Below are 17,767 nucleotides of genomic sequence, written 5' to 3' on the forward strand. Positions count from 1 at the left end.
TAACGAACTAACTAACTTTTGGGTCTCCGGCTCCCTTTCATTCCCACCTCTCACTGCAATCAAAGAGAAATCAGTCTTTCTGATTTTTGTTAGAGTGACACCAAGAGTGTCAAAATAGTTAGCAAGGAACTACTTTAGACTTAGGAAGAATTAATTAGGCTCTACAGACACTCAAGACTGTACTCTGCTTTGGCTTGAAATCTTTGAGGTTATATTCATTGGTGCAGCCTTTGCTGTATCCGTGGATACAGCACTTTTCTTAACTGACTTACTAAACGTGCTCGGGCACTGTTTCTTGAGTATATTTTTGGGGAGCTGAATCAAATTGAGTTGTACTGAGCAACCTTCTTCAGGAAAAGCCACCCTTAAAATCTCTCTGGCAGATGAGGAGGAAGTGCACATGATGCAGTGCTGCTTGTACATGGAGACATAGACCTGCTGGAATTAGAAAGCAGGTAGGTGTCAAAGCTCAGCTACAGAGGAGCATACTGCCCTGCCATCACCCTTGCTTCTGGCCTCCATTAGAAAGGAGAGAGGTCCCACTGATAGCATGGCAGAGTGGAACTAGCCCAAAACCCACTTTTCTTTATTTTTCACTCATTTGATGGTTGTTTCTGACTAGCTTCTCTGGTTTTTCTTTTTTATGGGCAAATGAAGATTCACACATTCACACGAGCATGGACCAAGGTGGATCCCAAATCCATTACCAGAAAACTCACCTGTATCTAAGATGGAAATCATCAGCTTGAAACAAACACAAGAAGATTAAAAGTGGAGCTTCTTCCTTAAACAGCATTCCAGGCTGTATTTTCTACCTTATTTCTTAAGAATCTAGCTAAACTGTCCAGCCAAATGCACACCTTTGGACAATGCCTTCCAGTTCCTCCAAGGTAAGAGCCCCTGTTACATGAAAAACTCTTAGCATGAGCAGTCTCAGCCTTCCCTGCCAACAACACAGAGATATCTGAATTATGTTCACCCTGGAGACTTTCAATGCCAGGCTTGACCAGGCTGTGAGCAACCTGATCTAGCTGTGAATGTCCCTTTTTATTGCAGGGGAGCTGGGCTAGATGGCCTTTAAGGGTCTCTTCCAATTCTAAGGATACTGTGATTCTACCTGTGAGACAATTAAATGTCTTCTGTAGCTTTTTGACACTCATACAATGGTAGTAATGCTCAACCTTTACCACCTTCATCAGTGTGTGAGTTTAGCAAGGGAATAGCCATTGTGCCATTACTTTTCATGCTTTTGTTATTCCTGAAACAGATGGCTATTATGTGCTATGGAGTGCTATACTTCAAAAATATCTGCAGAGATAACAGCATGAAGTCACTACCTGCCCTCTCAAAGAGTATCTTCCCAAGACTGGAGGTCCCCACAGCTCTGGGATTTGCACAGTTTTATAGGATACGCTGCAACTTGATCCAGAATACCGAAGACCAACCTGCACAAAGGATCCATTCTTTCCAGCATCTTTTCCCTACTGACACTAGTGAAGGAGCTTGGATAAATCCAGACCCTGAATACCCAGGTGTTTTTTTCCCCTTTCTCCATCCTGGGTTTGAAAATTCAGCAGATCTGTCTTTTTTGAAACACCATAAGAATTATTTATATTATTAGTGCTTCAAAAATGAACAGCTCTAGGATAGAAGGGAAAGAGGGAGCTTTTATGTGAATGAAGGAAGTTGGGTAGTGGTTCATACTTATAGCGTCGAGATATTTGTAGTTAGAATAATCAGTGATGCTGGCTGACAGATACAAGATTTTGATATTGTTAAGTACTTTGTCACTACTGTCTGTATTTGCCTTTCTGTTATTTTCACAATAGGCAAATGGACATCATCCCATACTGAGAGCCCAATGGATCAGTTCAATAGTTAGCACCTTCATTCTTTGTGATTTCAAAACACTATTCTTGTCTTCATAGGATGAATTTTCCTATCACAGAGTGGAGTAGTCTGCCTCATGCTAGCTCTACCTCACTTAGAAAATTAAGAGGAAGGTCATACTAAGCACTGAAAAGTACAGCAAGGTGAGTATCTTGTACTGATGGAAGACTAGAAGTGCAACACATGGCTCACTAGATGCTTTAAATTTGAGTGATTCCATAACTCAACCTCTTCTTCATAGATTTCACTGGCTTCCTGTCTGAATACTAGTCTGTCTGCTAACTGAGGTGCAGCCTTCTCTTCCAAGCTCTGTTGTTGTCTCTGCTACCAAATTTGCATCAGTTGCAAATGTGCCACTTTATCATTTATGCCAGCATCATCCTGGTTGGGATTAGTGAGGCTTTCTATACCCTAGGGCTGCAGCTATTTCTCTTATTTATGTTAATAAGTCCTGCGTAAAAGATTTTGCCAAAGTCTAAGAAGTGTAAAATTGATGACATAATCGTGGGAGAGTCTACAGGAATGTTAAGGAGGATTAGGATACTATCAACAAACCAGGTTCTAAGTATTGTTCCGCTGGGCAAGGAGTGTTTTCAATTAATTTGTAATTAAATAAGGGAAGCAATTTAGTGAAGTCAGAGAGATATTCCAGCAAATGGTTTATCTCATCAGTCTGAACCTCACATTCCTCCAGAACAGGATCATTGTTTAGATCTTGGGCCTGTTACATGATCCGACCTATAGGAGTAATTTAATAAAACATCAATATTTTCCTTCTATTAACCCTCAATCTCAGGCTGCAAGGAGAGAGCTGCTTCTGCCTGCCTTCACAGTCCTGGTAAGATCTGCACCCTCTTTAACTGGTTAGACAGGTGTTATCACTAAGCAGCCTGGGACTTTCAAATGTACACAGACTGGGACAACAGGACAGAAGGGATATACAAAGGAATGGTGATGGAGCAAGGGAAAGAAGGAACAGATAGGAAGGACAGAGAATAAGAAAGGAGAAATATGTCTTGCTTTCACAAGGTCAAAGAGTGTCACTTGAGAGATTTCCAACTCAGACGATGAGACTCACTCATATTTTCTCAAAGTATTCTTTATAAAACCCTTTCTTCAATGCATACAAGCATAAGGTAGTATAAGAGGACCTGAGAAGAGATGAGCAATTCCAGATGGGATTCTATGCATGAATATATTCAGTGCAGGCATAGCAGGGATTTGTTGATTGGGTTAAGGGCTTAGTGCAACAGCTGGGCACATTTTGTGTATGACCAAAAATAAGAGCACAAATGAATGCTGATGTCCAGACATCTGGCCTTTCACTTATTGTTCTTGTCATCTTTTTTTTTCTCATAGCACGAATTATACCAAGGAGCAGATTGAGGGAGAAAGAAAAATATAACTAGAGGGAAAAGATACAAAAAGAAAAGATTTAGGAGAAAATTAAGAGGTAGAATAGGAAAGAAAAATACAATGAAGCGTGAAGAGAGTATAAGGACATAGAGCAGGAGACAAAAGATATACAAAATTAAATTAAAATCATTAGATCAAGGAATTAGGGAAGAGGGAAAACAAAGGAGGAGGGGACTGAACAAATAGAGTTTAAGAGAGTACCATGCCATAACTGTGTTGTTAACAACTTACTGCAGTCACTGATAAAGAAAGACATGGACATCTTTGGAATGGTTTTCTTCCTTTCCACATTTCCACTAGCTTCGGCTTCTCCTCCCACTTTCACTCTGTCCCTAGCTTGCCCTGCTCATTGTGATACTGATGATAAAACACTTGTTCTGAAAATTGAACCAAAAAATTGAGAAGTGAACTTCTGAACATTTTTATTTTTACCCATAGTGAACGTGATCTGATAAATCTATTTATTTTGGAATCTCTGGAGTTACTGATGCTTGAAAGAAAAACATGGTCCCGTCTGATGGAACAGCTTTTGAGTTAGGAGTGTTCCTTTTTTTCTTCTTGTGAAAATTACTGCAGCTTGGCCAACTTGGAAAGATTTCATTCTGACACGTATACGTCAAAGCTGTGCAGCTGAAGTCACCAAGGATTTTGTGCATGTGCTGCATGCATAAGTGAAGAAGGATGTTTCTGACGGACACTGTTCCTGGAGTTAACAGCGACAGGGCATACAGGGATGGGAAGGAGGGACTGAACAACAACATGGTTCTATGGATGGGGAAAACACAGAGTTCCTGCAAGGATCAGGCAACAGAGGTAGGAAAAAAAGATTGTTGCTTGTTTGAAGCAGGCAGAGGGGGTCCGCTTTGATCACAAAGCAATCACTCACCAAAGCAAGTGGAGATGTGGCTTCTTTCTCAGCAAACCCCTTCAGAGCAGAGTCCAGATTTCCCCTACCTCCAAAAGCCTATAGAATGTGATCATATGAATAGTATGACCTCATCCTTTTCTAATGCTCATTCATCTATCAAATAGCAAACTCCTGCCATTACCAGTTATTCTGGCTAGCTCAAGTGATAGGGGCTGCTGAAAGTGATCTTAAGTTATCAGTTGTAGAGTTAAGGATGTCAAGTAGGAAACCTACATAACTGGTTTATTTTTCCAAGAGTTCACCTTTCCTCTTTGAGGTCTAGGAACATAAACTCTGAAAAAACATTTTAAAAGGATACCACTAAGCTGTAAAGGTCAAAGACTTCTAAGGTGTTGACAATGAGGTCAACATTGTGAAGCATGCATCATGTCAAAAGTATGAGATTATGCTACTGTAAGAATTTAACTCTGTTTTTCTTACAGTCTCTCCTGTGATGTTGTACTAGTTTCCATTTTGCATCTAACAGTGAACTCCATGTCCAGTTTGATTTTCAGTACCCTGAGACACAGTGCTCAGTGTATCTAGAAATGGAGCCAACATAAAACTTTATCTGAGCCCTTCTCCAGCTACACATCCTGCAAAAACATCTGATATAATCTTTGAGGGATCTATTTTTCTCAGGAAACTTCTTTCCCTGCTCCAGCTGCCATGATTCACCACGTCTCTTTCAAGCTCTGAGGGGAAGATCCTTCTAAGCTTTATACTGGCATGAGGACTTTACTGTTTGATGAATCAGATCATATTTTTTAATTCCCATTAAGTAATGGCTCCCTGCCTGAGTGTGGCTCAAGCAAACCCAGCTTTTCCATCCATGTCTGAATTCACCATGTACTGCTATGTGTAATTTGCCTCAGAAGCCTGAAAAGAGTTTTCTTTCCTTCTGGAGAAACTGGGCAGACTGCACTAAAGAGCATCGTGAACCTTCAGGCATGTAAGAATCGCAGTGATTGTGGTGTTGGGGTTTTTTATTTAAAGGCTGCTTTACTTTAGGTGTGGAGTATGGCAGGGAATTGGTTTGTTTTTCTTTGTTTTGTTTGCACCAAAAACCTGTACATGAAACAGAACCTCAGAATGCAATTTCTAAATTTAACTGCTGTTGCGTTTTTGTCCAGCTATACAACTGCTGGCTTTTCTTCATACAATTACAGAAGGACTAGGTAGGCTTGATTCTCAGTCATGCATGAATATTATTTCTTACAGAAGGGGAGAAAGCAGTTTCTAAAGAGAGCTCAACAAGACCAGAGGATGTGCTGTAGGTAACAACACACTGAGCCTCAGTTCTGTTTGAGGCAGTGCCTGGCTGGCACTATTCATTCTTTTTATGGTTGACAATGCCAGAAGAAGCCATTGCAAGCATCTGTGTTGGCTTCCAGCATAACACAAGGCATCGAACTTCCCTAGATTAGCTTATCTTTGAGCTAAAGCATCTGTTACAGGAGGAAAAAACACCCAATCTTGTCTGGAAGCTTTCCAGAGAAGGGCAGTCATCGCAAGGCTTGCTAATTGTCCCCAGCCATTAGCTGCGTTCCACATTAAATACATGGGGCCTTGTTTCCAGGCTGAATCAGTCTGTCTTCAGCTTCACTCTCAGTATATCACCATGCATTTTTCTGCTATACGAAAGAAGTCCCATTCTTGGTCTACATCACCTATTGTGTTTGAGCACTTATTGATTGGGGTCATCTCAGCAGCGTAGCTCTGTGAAAGGCCATGAACTTGAATGCAAGTCATGAGTAACTGCTCTCCTCTTACCAAAGACTGCAGTCTATTTCTTTAAAGCCCAGGGGAGGTTCTAGTGGTAAAGACACAGTGACTTTCAAAACACTAAAAACAGCTTATAATTGAAATGATTGCTTTAAAATAGATTCATCTCATTGTTGTGCAGGCAGCTTAATTAAGTAGTAGAGAGCGTGTGCAGTCACTCACCTCAGATGATAGAAAAATCTGTATTGGTCCTTTGCCCTAATGTGAATTTCCTGATCTGACAGATGGGGATTAAGTGTCTGTTTATGCCAAGAGGAGTTTGCTAACATTTTTCCTCTAATTACTAATTATATCAGTGAAAGGGGCTTTACGGCCAGAGTCCTGGAAATGTGAAACTTGATCATCAGAGATTTGCAGGAAAGATGGAAGATTGATGTGTGACATCAAACAGCTGACAAGGAGGCCAGGGCAGCCAGACGGACAGCAGCTGCTCTGAGGGGTTTTGGGGTGGGGAGGCAGCTGCTCAGAGGGGCTGAGGGTCCATAAGGGAGAAGCACAGAGGGGGCTGAGCCTGAGCCACTTTAATAGTTTTCCCTTCATTCCATGCCCCCTTCTCTTCTCAGTCATTTCAAATATGAATGAGTCTAATCTCCTCAGGTTTGAAGCTGTGTGAGAGTGCTTGTACAAACAGGTGGCCCGTAGAAGCAGCGGGGCTGAAGGCAGCTGCAGCTTGCAGCACAGTTTCCTTGTAAGAAAGAGGTAAGAGTTGCATATTCTTGTCAAGCTGCACCAATTCCTGTTTGGAGGTCCAAAATTAAAATCGGTGAGGCTCTGCATTCTGCTGGTCTCTGGCATGGTAGTGGAATCAGCACACTGATTCTCATAAAGGTGTTCAGCCTCAGCTGGGCTATGTTGCCTCTACTCTAGTCTGTCGAGGTGGAGACTGGAGCCATGTCATGGTGGTTGCACAACCTCTGTCTCAAGTGGTTCTGCTGTAGTATATTTCATATGGACTCCAAACCACTAACTTTCATAATATTGGGAATCACAAAGATGAGCTGCCAGAGCTTCCCCTGCTCGCTCCTGAGTTAAGCTTTACAGCAGCTTTGCAAGTATGACTACCCAAACAGTACAAAAGGAATGTTGGACAGGTTAGACCACCACCTTGTACATCACAGAGTAGACCACTTCCTGCTGGTGAAGTTAAACCACCAGCTTCCACAACATTCTCTGAGTGGCCATAAGAGCCTTGGTGCAGATATGGCTGTGTCTGCTCCCAGGATTATTGACTGCTCATTAGTATCACCCTGAAGAGGATTATTATCATGTCATGAGCGCACATAACTATGACAGCAAACTGCAGTCCAAATCCTGTCCAAATCCACTATCTCAGAGAAGCGAGTAGAGAAGGCATTGGAAATGTATGAGTTTAGAGTCTCCTGGGGGAGCTGAGACAAAAAATAGGTTTTCACTGTCCTGGAGCAGCAGGCATTTGGTTGAGTTCTGTAATGTTAATTACATCTTTATTCTTTTAAAAGGGACAAATGAATGGGGTTTGGCTTCACATTCCTTGAGTAAACAAATAGAGAGTTGTGGTTATGAAAATTGCTTTTTGCTGGACTTAATAGAGTGTACAGAAGAAGTAATACAGGGATGCGCAGATGTGTAATAACAGGGATTCTCCCACCATGACAGTGAGCTGAATTTCAACCCAGTACACTGCATATTAATACATAAATGAACTCTACTGCCACCTAGCCAATAACAGAGAAAGCTAACATTACCACAAACCGTCTCAAGGTAAGAATTCTACCTTGGCAGAATGTAATAATAACTATGAGAGCTTTTCAGAGCTCTAGGCCATAAGTTTAAGTTTGAAACAACTAATTATTCACCTAAAAAAACTTATAGTGTCACGGTTCACCACTTACACACTCATCCTGCTGTTTCTGGTTGGGGTGTGCAGCCTCACTCTGAATTACAGTTAGAGTTACATCAGGGGGACAAGTCTATAATGCATATAGTTCTGTTCCACAAAAGAGTTGAGTTATCTGCTTTGCTTAGGTAAGGTTGTGGTCTCCCACACTGGTGGTTGCATTTCCATACCTGTACTTTTCTTCTTACAGATACAAACCTGCAAGCATCTCCTAGCTTAGAGAACAATTATTCATTGTGTGAAGAAAACTACTGTAAAGAAACAAGCCTGAGTTTTGTAGCTCCAGATTTACAAATTAATACAGAACCAAACTGAAATATGGGTATTTAATGCTACAGCTACCTTTTTCTTGTCTCTTATTTCTTTTAATTATGCTTCATATGCACTAAAGTATCCTATCCTTTACACCTGTCAGCTGCAGAAACTGCTGCCTGTGTATAGCATCAGTGACGTGCTGTGCCCCAAGGTTCTCATTTTGAGCTCCATCCCTCCACTGTTCTCTTCATGCCTTCTTATCCCTTCCACAGATAAAATCAGAAACATCATTCATTCATTCAGAAAACCACACTGTTGAAATAATCAATGATGGCATAAATGGAGTCTTTGGCAATGCCTCCCAAAGCCAAGCAGCAGCAGCAATACTCATACAATATTCTCATGAATATTCAGGAAAAGAAATTGGTTTATGGCAATATAAAGCTCTCTATCATTTTGCCGTGTTTCTGAAAATTAACAAGGATAGCACTTTCTGCAGTTTTCAGTAGTAAAGATCTCCAAGTATCCGATTTGAACAGTACCCATGTATGTGTGATGGATAACTTCCTGATGTTTCATTGAAATCCTTTGGAATCATTGGTTGAGAAGTGCTGCCAACCATATCTGCTGGGTATCACCAATGTCCTCACTCTGGACAAAAGATAAGTGTAAAACAGTTTACTCTGCCTTGTTTTGCCCCATTAGAAAGTCCTCTGATTAGCTGCAATTACTCCTTTAGTGATCCAGGATGCATGACAGAAGGTGTGTGAGCCATATGCATCAACTCAGATCTTCCAAGTTATCTGGGGAGCTAACTGCCTTCAAATCTGGGCCTCAGCCTGCTGTTCCAAACATCTAGAATTACTTAAACGCCAATGGCAAAGTCTGAATGAGGTAAGTGTTGAGCTTTAGTCGTCAATATTTTCATTGCTTCTAAACCCATCAGCTTTTCCCACAGCTAGCTTACTGCCCCCAAAATAACAGTGGTATATTTGCACCAGCTTGGAATCCTGTGAACTAAGCTCTAAAAAAGTTACATAAAGTGCTGGTTGAACCTTTTGTGCAAAAGTTACATTATGATCACTAAAATCAAATTCCATCACCTCTGAAAAATATAATGAAAACAGCTCTAGGAGTGATTCAGGTTCAGCCTTTTATTACAACCAAGCTCTCACACTTCTTGGTGGCACAGTTCTGTCTTTCTAGCACTGTTTAAACATAATTAGACCAGAAGAAGGCATTACAAGACCAGTTCATTAATTTTCTGTCCTGGAAAATTGGTATTGTAGGAGTCTGTGGTATGATGAAGAAGAGGGAAGATAATTCAAGGCAAGTGAAAGAAGACATGCTCACCAAAAAATCTTTCTGTTGGCATTTAAAATACATTTTAAAGAAAGCTAGGAAATTCTGCTTTGTTTCATTTTGCTCAGTCTTACTTTGTGGTAACTGATGACAGGCAGTCAAAACAACTTTCTGATGTTTGTGTAGATTTGCATGTGCTTAGAATACATCAATGCTGGACAGATTTATGGTTCAGATACCACAGTCGATACATTGGGCTGAACTGCTGATCTTGAGGTTATATCAAATCTCTCCACATTATTCCCAAACGCTGACTAGTCCCTCTCTCAGAAATTGCTAGGTATTATATATGTGTGTGTGTATGTATTTGAGTTTCTACAGGATGACTGGCCAAATTCCAGGTTGCCATTTGAACCCATTAGGTACGAAAGCACCCAGAACTCATATATTCTTTTATTTCATACAGAATCACAGAATCATTGGGCTGGAAGGGATTATAAACATCACCTAGCTGCAACCACCCTGCCATGGGCAGGAGCATCTTCCACTTGACCAAGTTACTCAAAGCCCCATCTAAACTGGCCTTGGATAATTGCATGGCTTCTCTGGGCAACCTATTCCACCAACCTCATACTGAACCTACTCTTTTAGTTTGAAGCTGCTACCCCTTATCCCATCACTATACTCTCTCATGTAGAGTCCCTCTCAACATTTCCTACAAGCTCTCTTTAAGCACTGGAAGGTTGCTGTATCTCCCTGGAGCTTTCTCTCCACCAGATTGAACAAGACCAGTTCCTTCAACCATTCTTAGTAAGAGAGGTGCTCAGCTCTCTGATAATCCTCATGGCCTTCTTTGGACATGCTTCAACAACTCTACATCTTGTGCTGGAGGTCTCATGCCTGGATGCAAGTACTCCAGATGTGGCCTCACAAGAGCAGAGAAAAGGAGAACAGACACCTCCCTTGACCTGCTGGCTACACATCTTTTGATGCAGCCCAAGATATGGCTAGTTAATGGGTTGTAAGCACACACTGCCAGCTTATATTCAGTTCTTCATTCACCAGTACCTTCAAGTCCTTCTCTGCAGAGATGTTCTCAATCCTGTCTTTTGCAGGAGAGATGCTCCAGACTTCTGATTATCCTCATGACCTTCCTCTGAACCTCACCCTAACAGGTGCATGTCTTCCATATTCTCCTATTTTATATCATCCAGGAAATGGTGGGAGAGATCACTCAAGAATGCATTAGGAAGGAAGCACTCCAGGGCAGGTGATGTGTTAGGGAGAGGACCAAATCTTTCCAGGTTGGAAAGGAGAGAATTAAAATCGATAGAAGAGCTTCAGAATAAATTGTACTGTTGTAACTTAGTTACTCAACAATTAGGAATTATCTGCAGAAAGTTCACAGAATTAAGACACCAAGGCCAAAGAATTATGATGCTAGTAATGTAATTACTGAAATTCTAGTTCACACTGCATGTGAAAAAATGTTCTTCCTTTGAAGAACAAAAAAACACACCATGTCTTTCCACCACTTATTATCAGTACTTTCAGCTCAGGCTCTGGCATGAATTTTAGGCCTGTTTACACTCTGTGGTGTTAATGTTTGTTTTTAGTGCATTAGAAAAAGTTTTATTTTTACACCATTAAGGTTATAACATTTCAAATTCCATTTCTTTAGACTTTGCTTTGTTTGGCTGTAGAGAAAGGTTAGTAGTCAGCGTTCATCACTACTGTGAAAGATTCTCCATGATGGTATGAGTGCTACAGGAGCAGATCTGCGTGGAGGACTCCATCCCTAGGGAAAATACTCCTTTTATGACAGAAGAAAGAAGGCGGTGATACAGGATTTGAAAGTGTAGGAGGATGGGGTGATGGAGGGGTTGGGAAGCTTGGCATTCTCCAGCAGTGGGAAAATGTTTTCTTTGGATTTACTTCTTCAAGGAAAAGAATAAAAACCTCATGATCTGTTTTGTAAGGGGCAGGGATAAGGCTTGAGATATCAAAAACTGGACTTTTTTTTTTTTTTTTGCTGACTGGCAGTACTGAACTGCTTCCAAAATCCCATTACCAAGATCCAGTGGAGCTACAATACCAAATGCAGAGAGAGTTTTTCTTTAAAGAGACTGCTGCACAGCATCCAGCTGGAATTTGGAAGTCATTTTGTTAACAGACAATAATGGATTTCATTTTGAGCTTTGCCAGGAATCCTTATATCATTGGCTACAGAGAGGAAAAATCATTCTCCTTGCACATGCATGCATGTGGGACAGACTAGGCTACAAAGGTATCTTTTCTGAAATTAAATGCAGGGACCTGTATGTTTCTTTCTCAGTAAAACAAAGATGGTAGAGGCTCTTAAATGTAATCTTATTTGTACGTACAAAGGAAGTTGGATCTGCTCTGCATGCTATGTTAATGATAAACAACAGAGGCTACATACATTTGTAGCTCAGCTTGATGGAAAATGTGAGCAAAGAGAAAACAATAGCTAGCCAGACCAACAACAAATGTTAGAGCCTGAGGGAGATGCTTTCTTTGATTTTGGCCATGTTATTAGATGGACAGACTAAAGCAGCACACTTACAGATTATGTCTGTTGATTTGTGCATGCTGTGGCCTTGATCCAGAAAGTGGGTCTTGCCACTTGGATGTCTTGGTTCCACATCTCCACAACTGGCTACTGTCTCTCCACTTAATACATAAAGCATTACCTAGCAAGTCCTACTTGGTCATAATAGGAAGCCCTATTAAAGCCTGAGGAGGGGAGTTTATTGTATTTAACCATAAAGTATGGTTAGCACCCAGTCATTAAGTGACTTCTGTTGCAAGAAATATTTTAAGCCCACCATGCCACACTCAGAAGGGACCTACGCTAATATTCACGCTCAACTCCAGTCCCTTTCAGGGTACACCAATAGTTACACTACACTGATAAATCACTGATGTAGAAATTAGCTTTATAGATCCTGACGCCAGAAGACATGACTTGGTCCACATTCACAAGGCCAATGCAGCTCATGTGGAAAGCTTTATGCAAATCATATAAACAAATTTAGAGACTGAGAATAATATATATATATATATAAGGAAACATTTGGTGGCCAGAGCAGCAACTGTAGGCAAAGACTTACTTCTGATATCCAACTTGAAATGTACAAGTTCAGGGAGGCTGAGGAAACAAATGCCATTGCTGCCAGGTTGCAAAGCTTTAATAAAAGCTGCTCCCTGATCAGCTATTGCAGCACTATAAAATTGAAAAGAAAAGTAAAAAGAAGTTTTATGTTCTTTCCCATTTTCCTTTTTCATAGAAAAAGAACTGAATAGTGTTTTTAGGGAATATATATATATGTATATATATATATATCTGTGTGTGTGTGTATTTTTTAATACCTTTCTTCTTTTAGATATATAAGGAATATGAAACTGTTTTCCTTAGCAGTGCTGATGGCCATGCTAGCTGTTCTTGACAGCCTTGTGGAAAGTTTTCCTAAACGGAAACAGCCTTCTGAAGCCATAATTCAGGAAGCCTTGCTATTCAAGAAACATTTAAAGCCTAGGAAAGCAATATAAAGTAATTAAGTGTGTTCTTAAGGACTTGAGCAAAGAGCACTCTTTGGTAACTTGTCAACCAAAGGAGAGAAGTTGATGGTTCTTACTGAAAATATAGTGTACAACAAATATTTGTTAAGCATTTAAAATAAGCATTTGGGGGCAGGAATGACATAAAAGCATGATTAAATTAATTCTGCCTCTCAGTTGATGAAATTTTAATTATTAAAGACACAAAACCTCTACTAGTTCTTCAGTCAACTGTAGTCTTCCAGGAAATACCAAGTAGAGAAGACACAATTTGTACAAATATTAGGTTCTTTTCACTCTCCAGCCTTTACTGGAAAACAAGTAAGTGCAAATGTTCTTTAAGTCGTGGTATAATAAAAAGCAATTGGGGTCTCTTTTTCCTGCAGCTTATCAACATTTCAGTTATCAAGTATTCAATTAATGTTATAATAAATTCCAATTAATAATTTAGTCAATAATTTGTAATTATTCTTTCTATATTATTATTAAAGATGTGGGCACAGGTTACTGTGTATAATTACTACACTGCAGTATTCCATCTTTTAGTTATCAGAAGGAAGCTGCGGGTTTACAGATGGCTAAGAGACAACTCGAAGCTTTGCAGCCTACACCATTTGGAGAGAAGAAAGGCTGTAGTTTCCCAGTATTTCTGATTCTCTGTTGGAGAATTTAATCAAGAGAGTTTCAGTGTTATGGCTTATAGCCTGGCCTACAAGCATTTTTGGCAGCACAACACAATGGACAGGGACAAGCAGCCAAACAGGAGACGTCTTTAGATGACTTCACTACTGGAAAGCCTATTTTAGAGCTATACACTAGGGTATAATTTTTTTCTCTCCTTTGTTCAGGAGAGTGGTGGAGGTCATTTTGAATGCACTGGTAAGCTTCCTGATCAGCTGTCCCACTTCAGCTTGACTTGCTGTTTGCAACAGCATCCAACAACAATAAACAGCAAGTTAGACAGCGTTAATACTGACGGTAAGCAGCAGAACAAAACAAATTCTGTCAGCTAATCCTTATCCATCAAAGCAAACACAAAATAGGCAAGAAGGGGCCACTTCTTGATTCTCACAGCTATTGTTCGTGTTCTCAGAGCTTTTTGTGCCTTTCTGGTTTCAGTTTTCCCCCCAGTCCTGAACCTACATGTGTAGTCACAGCAGGTAGTGCTTGTAAGCAGTCCTCATCTCCTGTTGACATCATGGTAGTGCATAGTTCCCTGCACCATCAGGAACTGGGTGCACAGTCCTCTCCCATTGGTCATCCTGAAGCTTACAACCAGACTGAAAACTGAGCCATAAAAAAATCAGGACAGTTCACAGTAATGGTATTTAGCAACGTTATCTATGCACTCTGCCCCATTCCTCTGTCCTGTCCTGCTGCTCCTGGCCTAAGTCCTTCTTCCCCATACTCTCTCAATACACCTCAGCAGGCACGATCTGCATATCCAAGACTTTAATGAAGAACAAGGGTTTGGTGGGAATGTCATCCTCTCTGTTTCTCTGAACAATTGGAGTCTGATTTTTTATTTTTACTTTTTTTTTCAGGACAACAAAAGAAAACCTCAAAAAGAGAAAAATGGCCATTAGCCAAGAAATGGGGTGGGAGAACATGTTTATGGGTGTTGGCAAATCTACTGTGCAGCTTTCCCATGTTATAAACTACATCACTGTCTACAAACCCAGGCAAGATACTCTTCTGAAGACAACGATGATACAAGACCGATATCTTATGCCTCTTATAAACTTAATAGTTTTCTACTGCATGTGATTAGAAGGTATTTTATAAAGAACATACATGAGGTCAGTATCACCCTAGAATACAATACAGAATACAGCAGTAATGGGCTGCACAGGACGGCTTTAAGGCTCCTGCAAAATTAAAAGAGAAGATTTGGAAGCTCCAAGCAATGCTGGTCGGTACAGCAGGCTGGGGGGAAGGGCACCATGTGGTTTGGGATATTTTCACCAAATGTTAAATCACACAGAATATTTCACTCGTCTCCACTGTGAGATCACGACATGACTCCTCTGTAATGAATTCTTTATCTTGGCAGCTATCCTGTTTTCTCCCAACCGTGCCTCCCTCTCCCCTCTCGGGTCCCTGTGCCGGCACATCTGGCAGCGCTCAGCCAGTGATTTTGGCCTGGGATATCCACACCTGTGCCCAGGGGCTCAGCACAACCCGAGGGGTTCAGGGGGCCGAATTCCCCCTTCAGCCTCATCGCACGCACCTAAGCCCATGCCCTGTTCTTAGGCACAAAATAGCGGCTCGAGGTACAGCACCTCAATTCTATAACCTACAGCACCACGAAAGGCCCCACCGCACCCTCGAGCCCATCAGCAGGCAGCACAGTCCTATAGGGTCCTATAGGCAGCACAGTCCTATAGGGCTCGAAGCGCTGTTAGCCCGGTTGCCGCAGCGACGGGGCGGCTGCACACGCGGAAACCGGTCGTCGGGGCGACGCGTGAGGTCTGCCCGCTGCCGGCACCGCCATGGCCCCCAAACGGGCTAAAACCGGCGGGGCGGCCGCCCCCTCCTCCGCTGGGACTGCAGGGAAGAACTGGGAGGCTGCGCTGGTGTCCGCCCCATTGGAGGAGGTGAAGGCGAGGGGCGACCTGGCGCTGGACGGGGCGAGGGGGGCTGCGGGTCGTACGGGGGCTCCCCGTGTCCACCTCCGGAAGCGGCCCCCGGCTGGGCCCGCTCTCCTATGCCCGGGTCGGACGCCAAGTTTCGACTCGGAGTGAACTTTTTATAAACTGCTGAACAACGGGGTTTGGTGGAGGTGCTGACACAGCATTAACTCCCGCGTTGAAAATGGGAGGCTGTAATTTTCCTGCGTGAGCGTGAGCGGCTAAATGACACTTTCCCCCCACCCCCCTGCCCCCTTCTGCTTTTTAACAGCATGTGAGGCGTATTTAGGTTTCCAGGTTCTATGTAAGCAATGTCATACTAATAAATCTTGACTTGCAAGGAAGAACTTTGGTTTCAAAATAGCGCGGCAGTTTTGCAAACAATAATATTTCTCTAGCGTGTGTTTATCCAGCACCACTTACTGCAAGTGAGACAAATGACTTCCACAAACCCCTTGTTTGGGGGGGTTCCTGTTGTGCCTCATTTGAAGACCTGGGGTATTTTTTGTTGTATGGATTTAGCCAGACAAAATCAGTGTTTGCAGTAAGTGCTGCTGAGTCTGTTGCTAAATAAATGTACGTTATCAGAAGTGCCTGAGCCCTTTCTTGCTGTCAAATCCCATCCTTACTCCAGGAGAACATCCCCGAAAGCCTGAGAAAGAGGTGGAGGTTCCCTCTGTACCCTTCTCACCTCCTGGCTGTTTTCCTGGGCTTTGCTAGCAAGGTGCCAATTAGTGAAACTTTGTTTTTATGGTGGTGTTTATTGTGGCTGTGGATATCGTCCAGTGAATTCGCTGAACAAAGTGCTCTGTTTGTTCTACTGCTTCTATCTGTAATTTATTACATTTGCTGAATATAAACCCATTATAGCGAAGTATTTTTAAAGGTAGGAAATAAATGCTCAAAATTTAGGAAATACCAGAATTAGGATTATTCAGGACCACACATTGAGGCAGATGGAAAGAAATGCTGGGTGTATTCACTGAATTGAGTCAGAGTCCTGTTGGAAGAAAGTATGTTATTACCTAATTAAGGATTATTGTAATGCCTCAACCCAAGGGAGCTTAATTAAGATTCCTTAATTCTGGTACTGTCCGTGTGTTTTATGTTCCAGTTAAACTAATTCCATTTTCTCTCTCTTGCTGCTGGCAGGCTGAGCCTTGGGTCAACTTGAACTCAAGCTCCTGTGGTGCTGGGCAACTGCTAAAACTCCCTGCTAAACTAGGGAGTTTTAGCAGTTGCTATTGGAGAGCAATTCTTACTCAGTTCTGATTATCCTGGGCAGAGGCAGATGTAGTACTTAGCTGTCAGATGCTCTTCAGAGCTCAGAGTTCATGATTCCTGGACATGGGTCGACTTAATGTAAATGACTGTGCTTTGTGAAAGCATACCTTTGACATATATAAGCTGGTGCTGCTAAATGTTTGTTTCTTCCTCTTGAACATGGGGAAAAAAAACTGATTTTCTTACTTAATGACATTATGTTCAGTTGTTTTTGTTTTTGATTTTTTTTAATGAAGGGATAAAAATGATCTTCTAATCAAACCTCATTCAGCAAACAGTCTAAGCTCAGTATCCTCTTCTCCTCCTGCCCTCCTCAGCAACCTTACAGAATATAGCATTTAAACTCAAATGCATAAAGGTCAGAAACTGAAAGCAGCCTTTTCTAAAAAGTGTTGAGCTATTTTAATTATAGGTGTCACCAACCACACTGTGCAAAATAATTTCTTACGTCGTATGTGATATACTGTATGGAGCTGAAAATATTTGGGAGATGACAGGAACTCCTACCAATTAAATACATTTCCCTCCTGGTAAATCATGTATAATGAATTTTAAAATCTTTTATCAATTTAGAGAATATTCTTTCCTCTTAGTGGAGTCAGAGGGAATTTAGTAGAACTGGTTTTATATTGTACCAGATAAGCTAAGCAATGAAATTCCACATTTTGATGTGTGTTTATGACTTACTTACAATATTTTATTAGCCTGATCTTATGAAAAGGAGTCATTTCACATGTGGTGTTAACATGGAGTGTTATAGAGGGTATGCTAACCAAAATATGATTTAACTGGTATTTACTAACCAAATAATGGCTTTTTCTTAAACACACTGTGAAAACT

The 17,767-nt window shown here is 41.4% G+C and overlaps 1 protein-coding gene across 3 annotated transcripts in view; it reads left to right on the forward strand.

The window, feature by feature from the left end:
- Positions 1–15,431: 15,431 nt before the first annotated feature.
- The window catches only part of SPAG17 (sperm associated antigen 17), an 80,390-nt gene continuing 78,054 nt past the window's right edge, over positions 15,432–17,767 (forward strand). For 2 of the 3 annotated variants that reach the window (XM_015874180.2, XM_015874189.2), the window contains exon 1: positions 15,432–15,610. In XM_015874180.2, the coding sequence (XP_015729666.1) occupies positions 15,506–15,610 (105 nt within the window). In that variant the 5' untranslated portion in view covers positions 15,432–15,505. The remainder of the gene's footprint in view (positions 15,611–17,767) is intronic. The other variant, XM_015874197.2, reaches the window with a different exon arrangement.

This window comes from Coturnix japonica, chromosome 1 (genome assembly GCF_001577835.2).
Source record: "Coturnix japonica isolate 7356 chromosome 1, Coturnix japonica 2.1, whole genome shotgun sequence".
NCBI classification, from domain to species: Eukaryota; Metazoa; Chordata; class Aves; order Galliformes; family Phasianidae; genus Coturnix; species Coturnix japonica.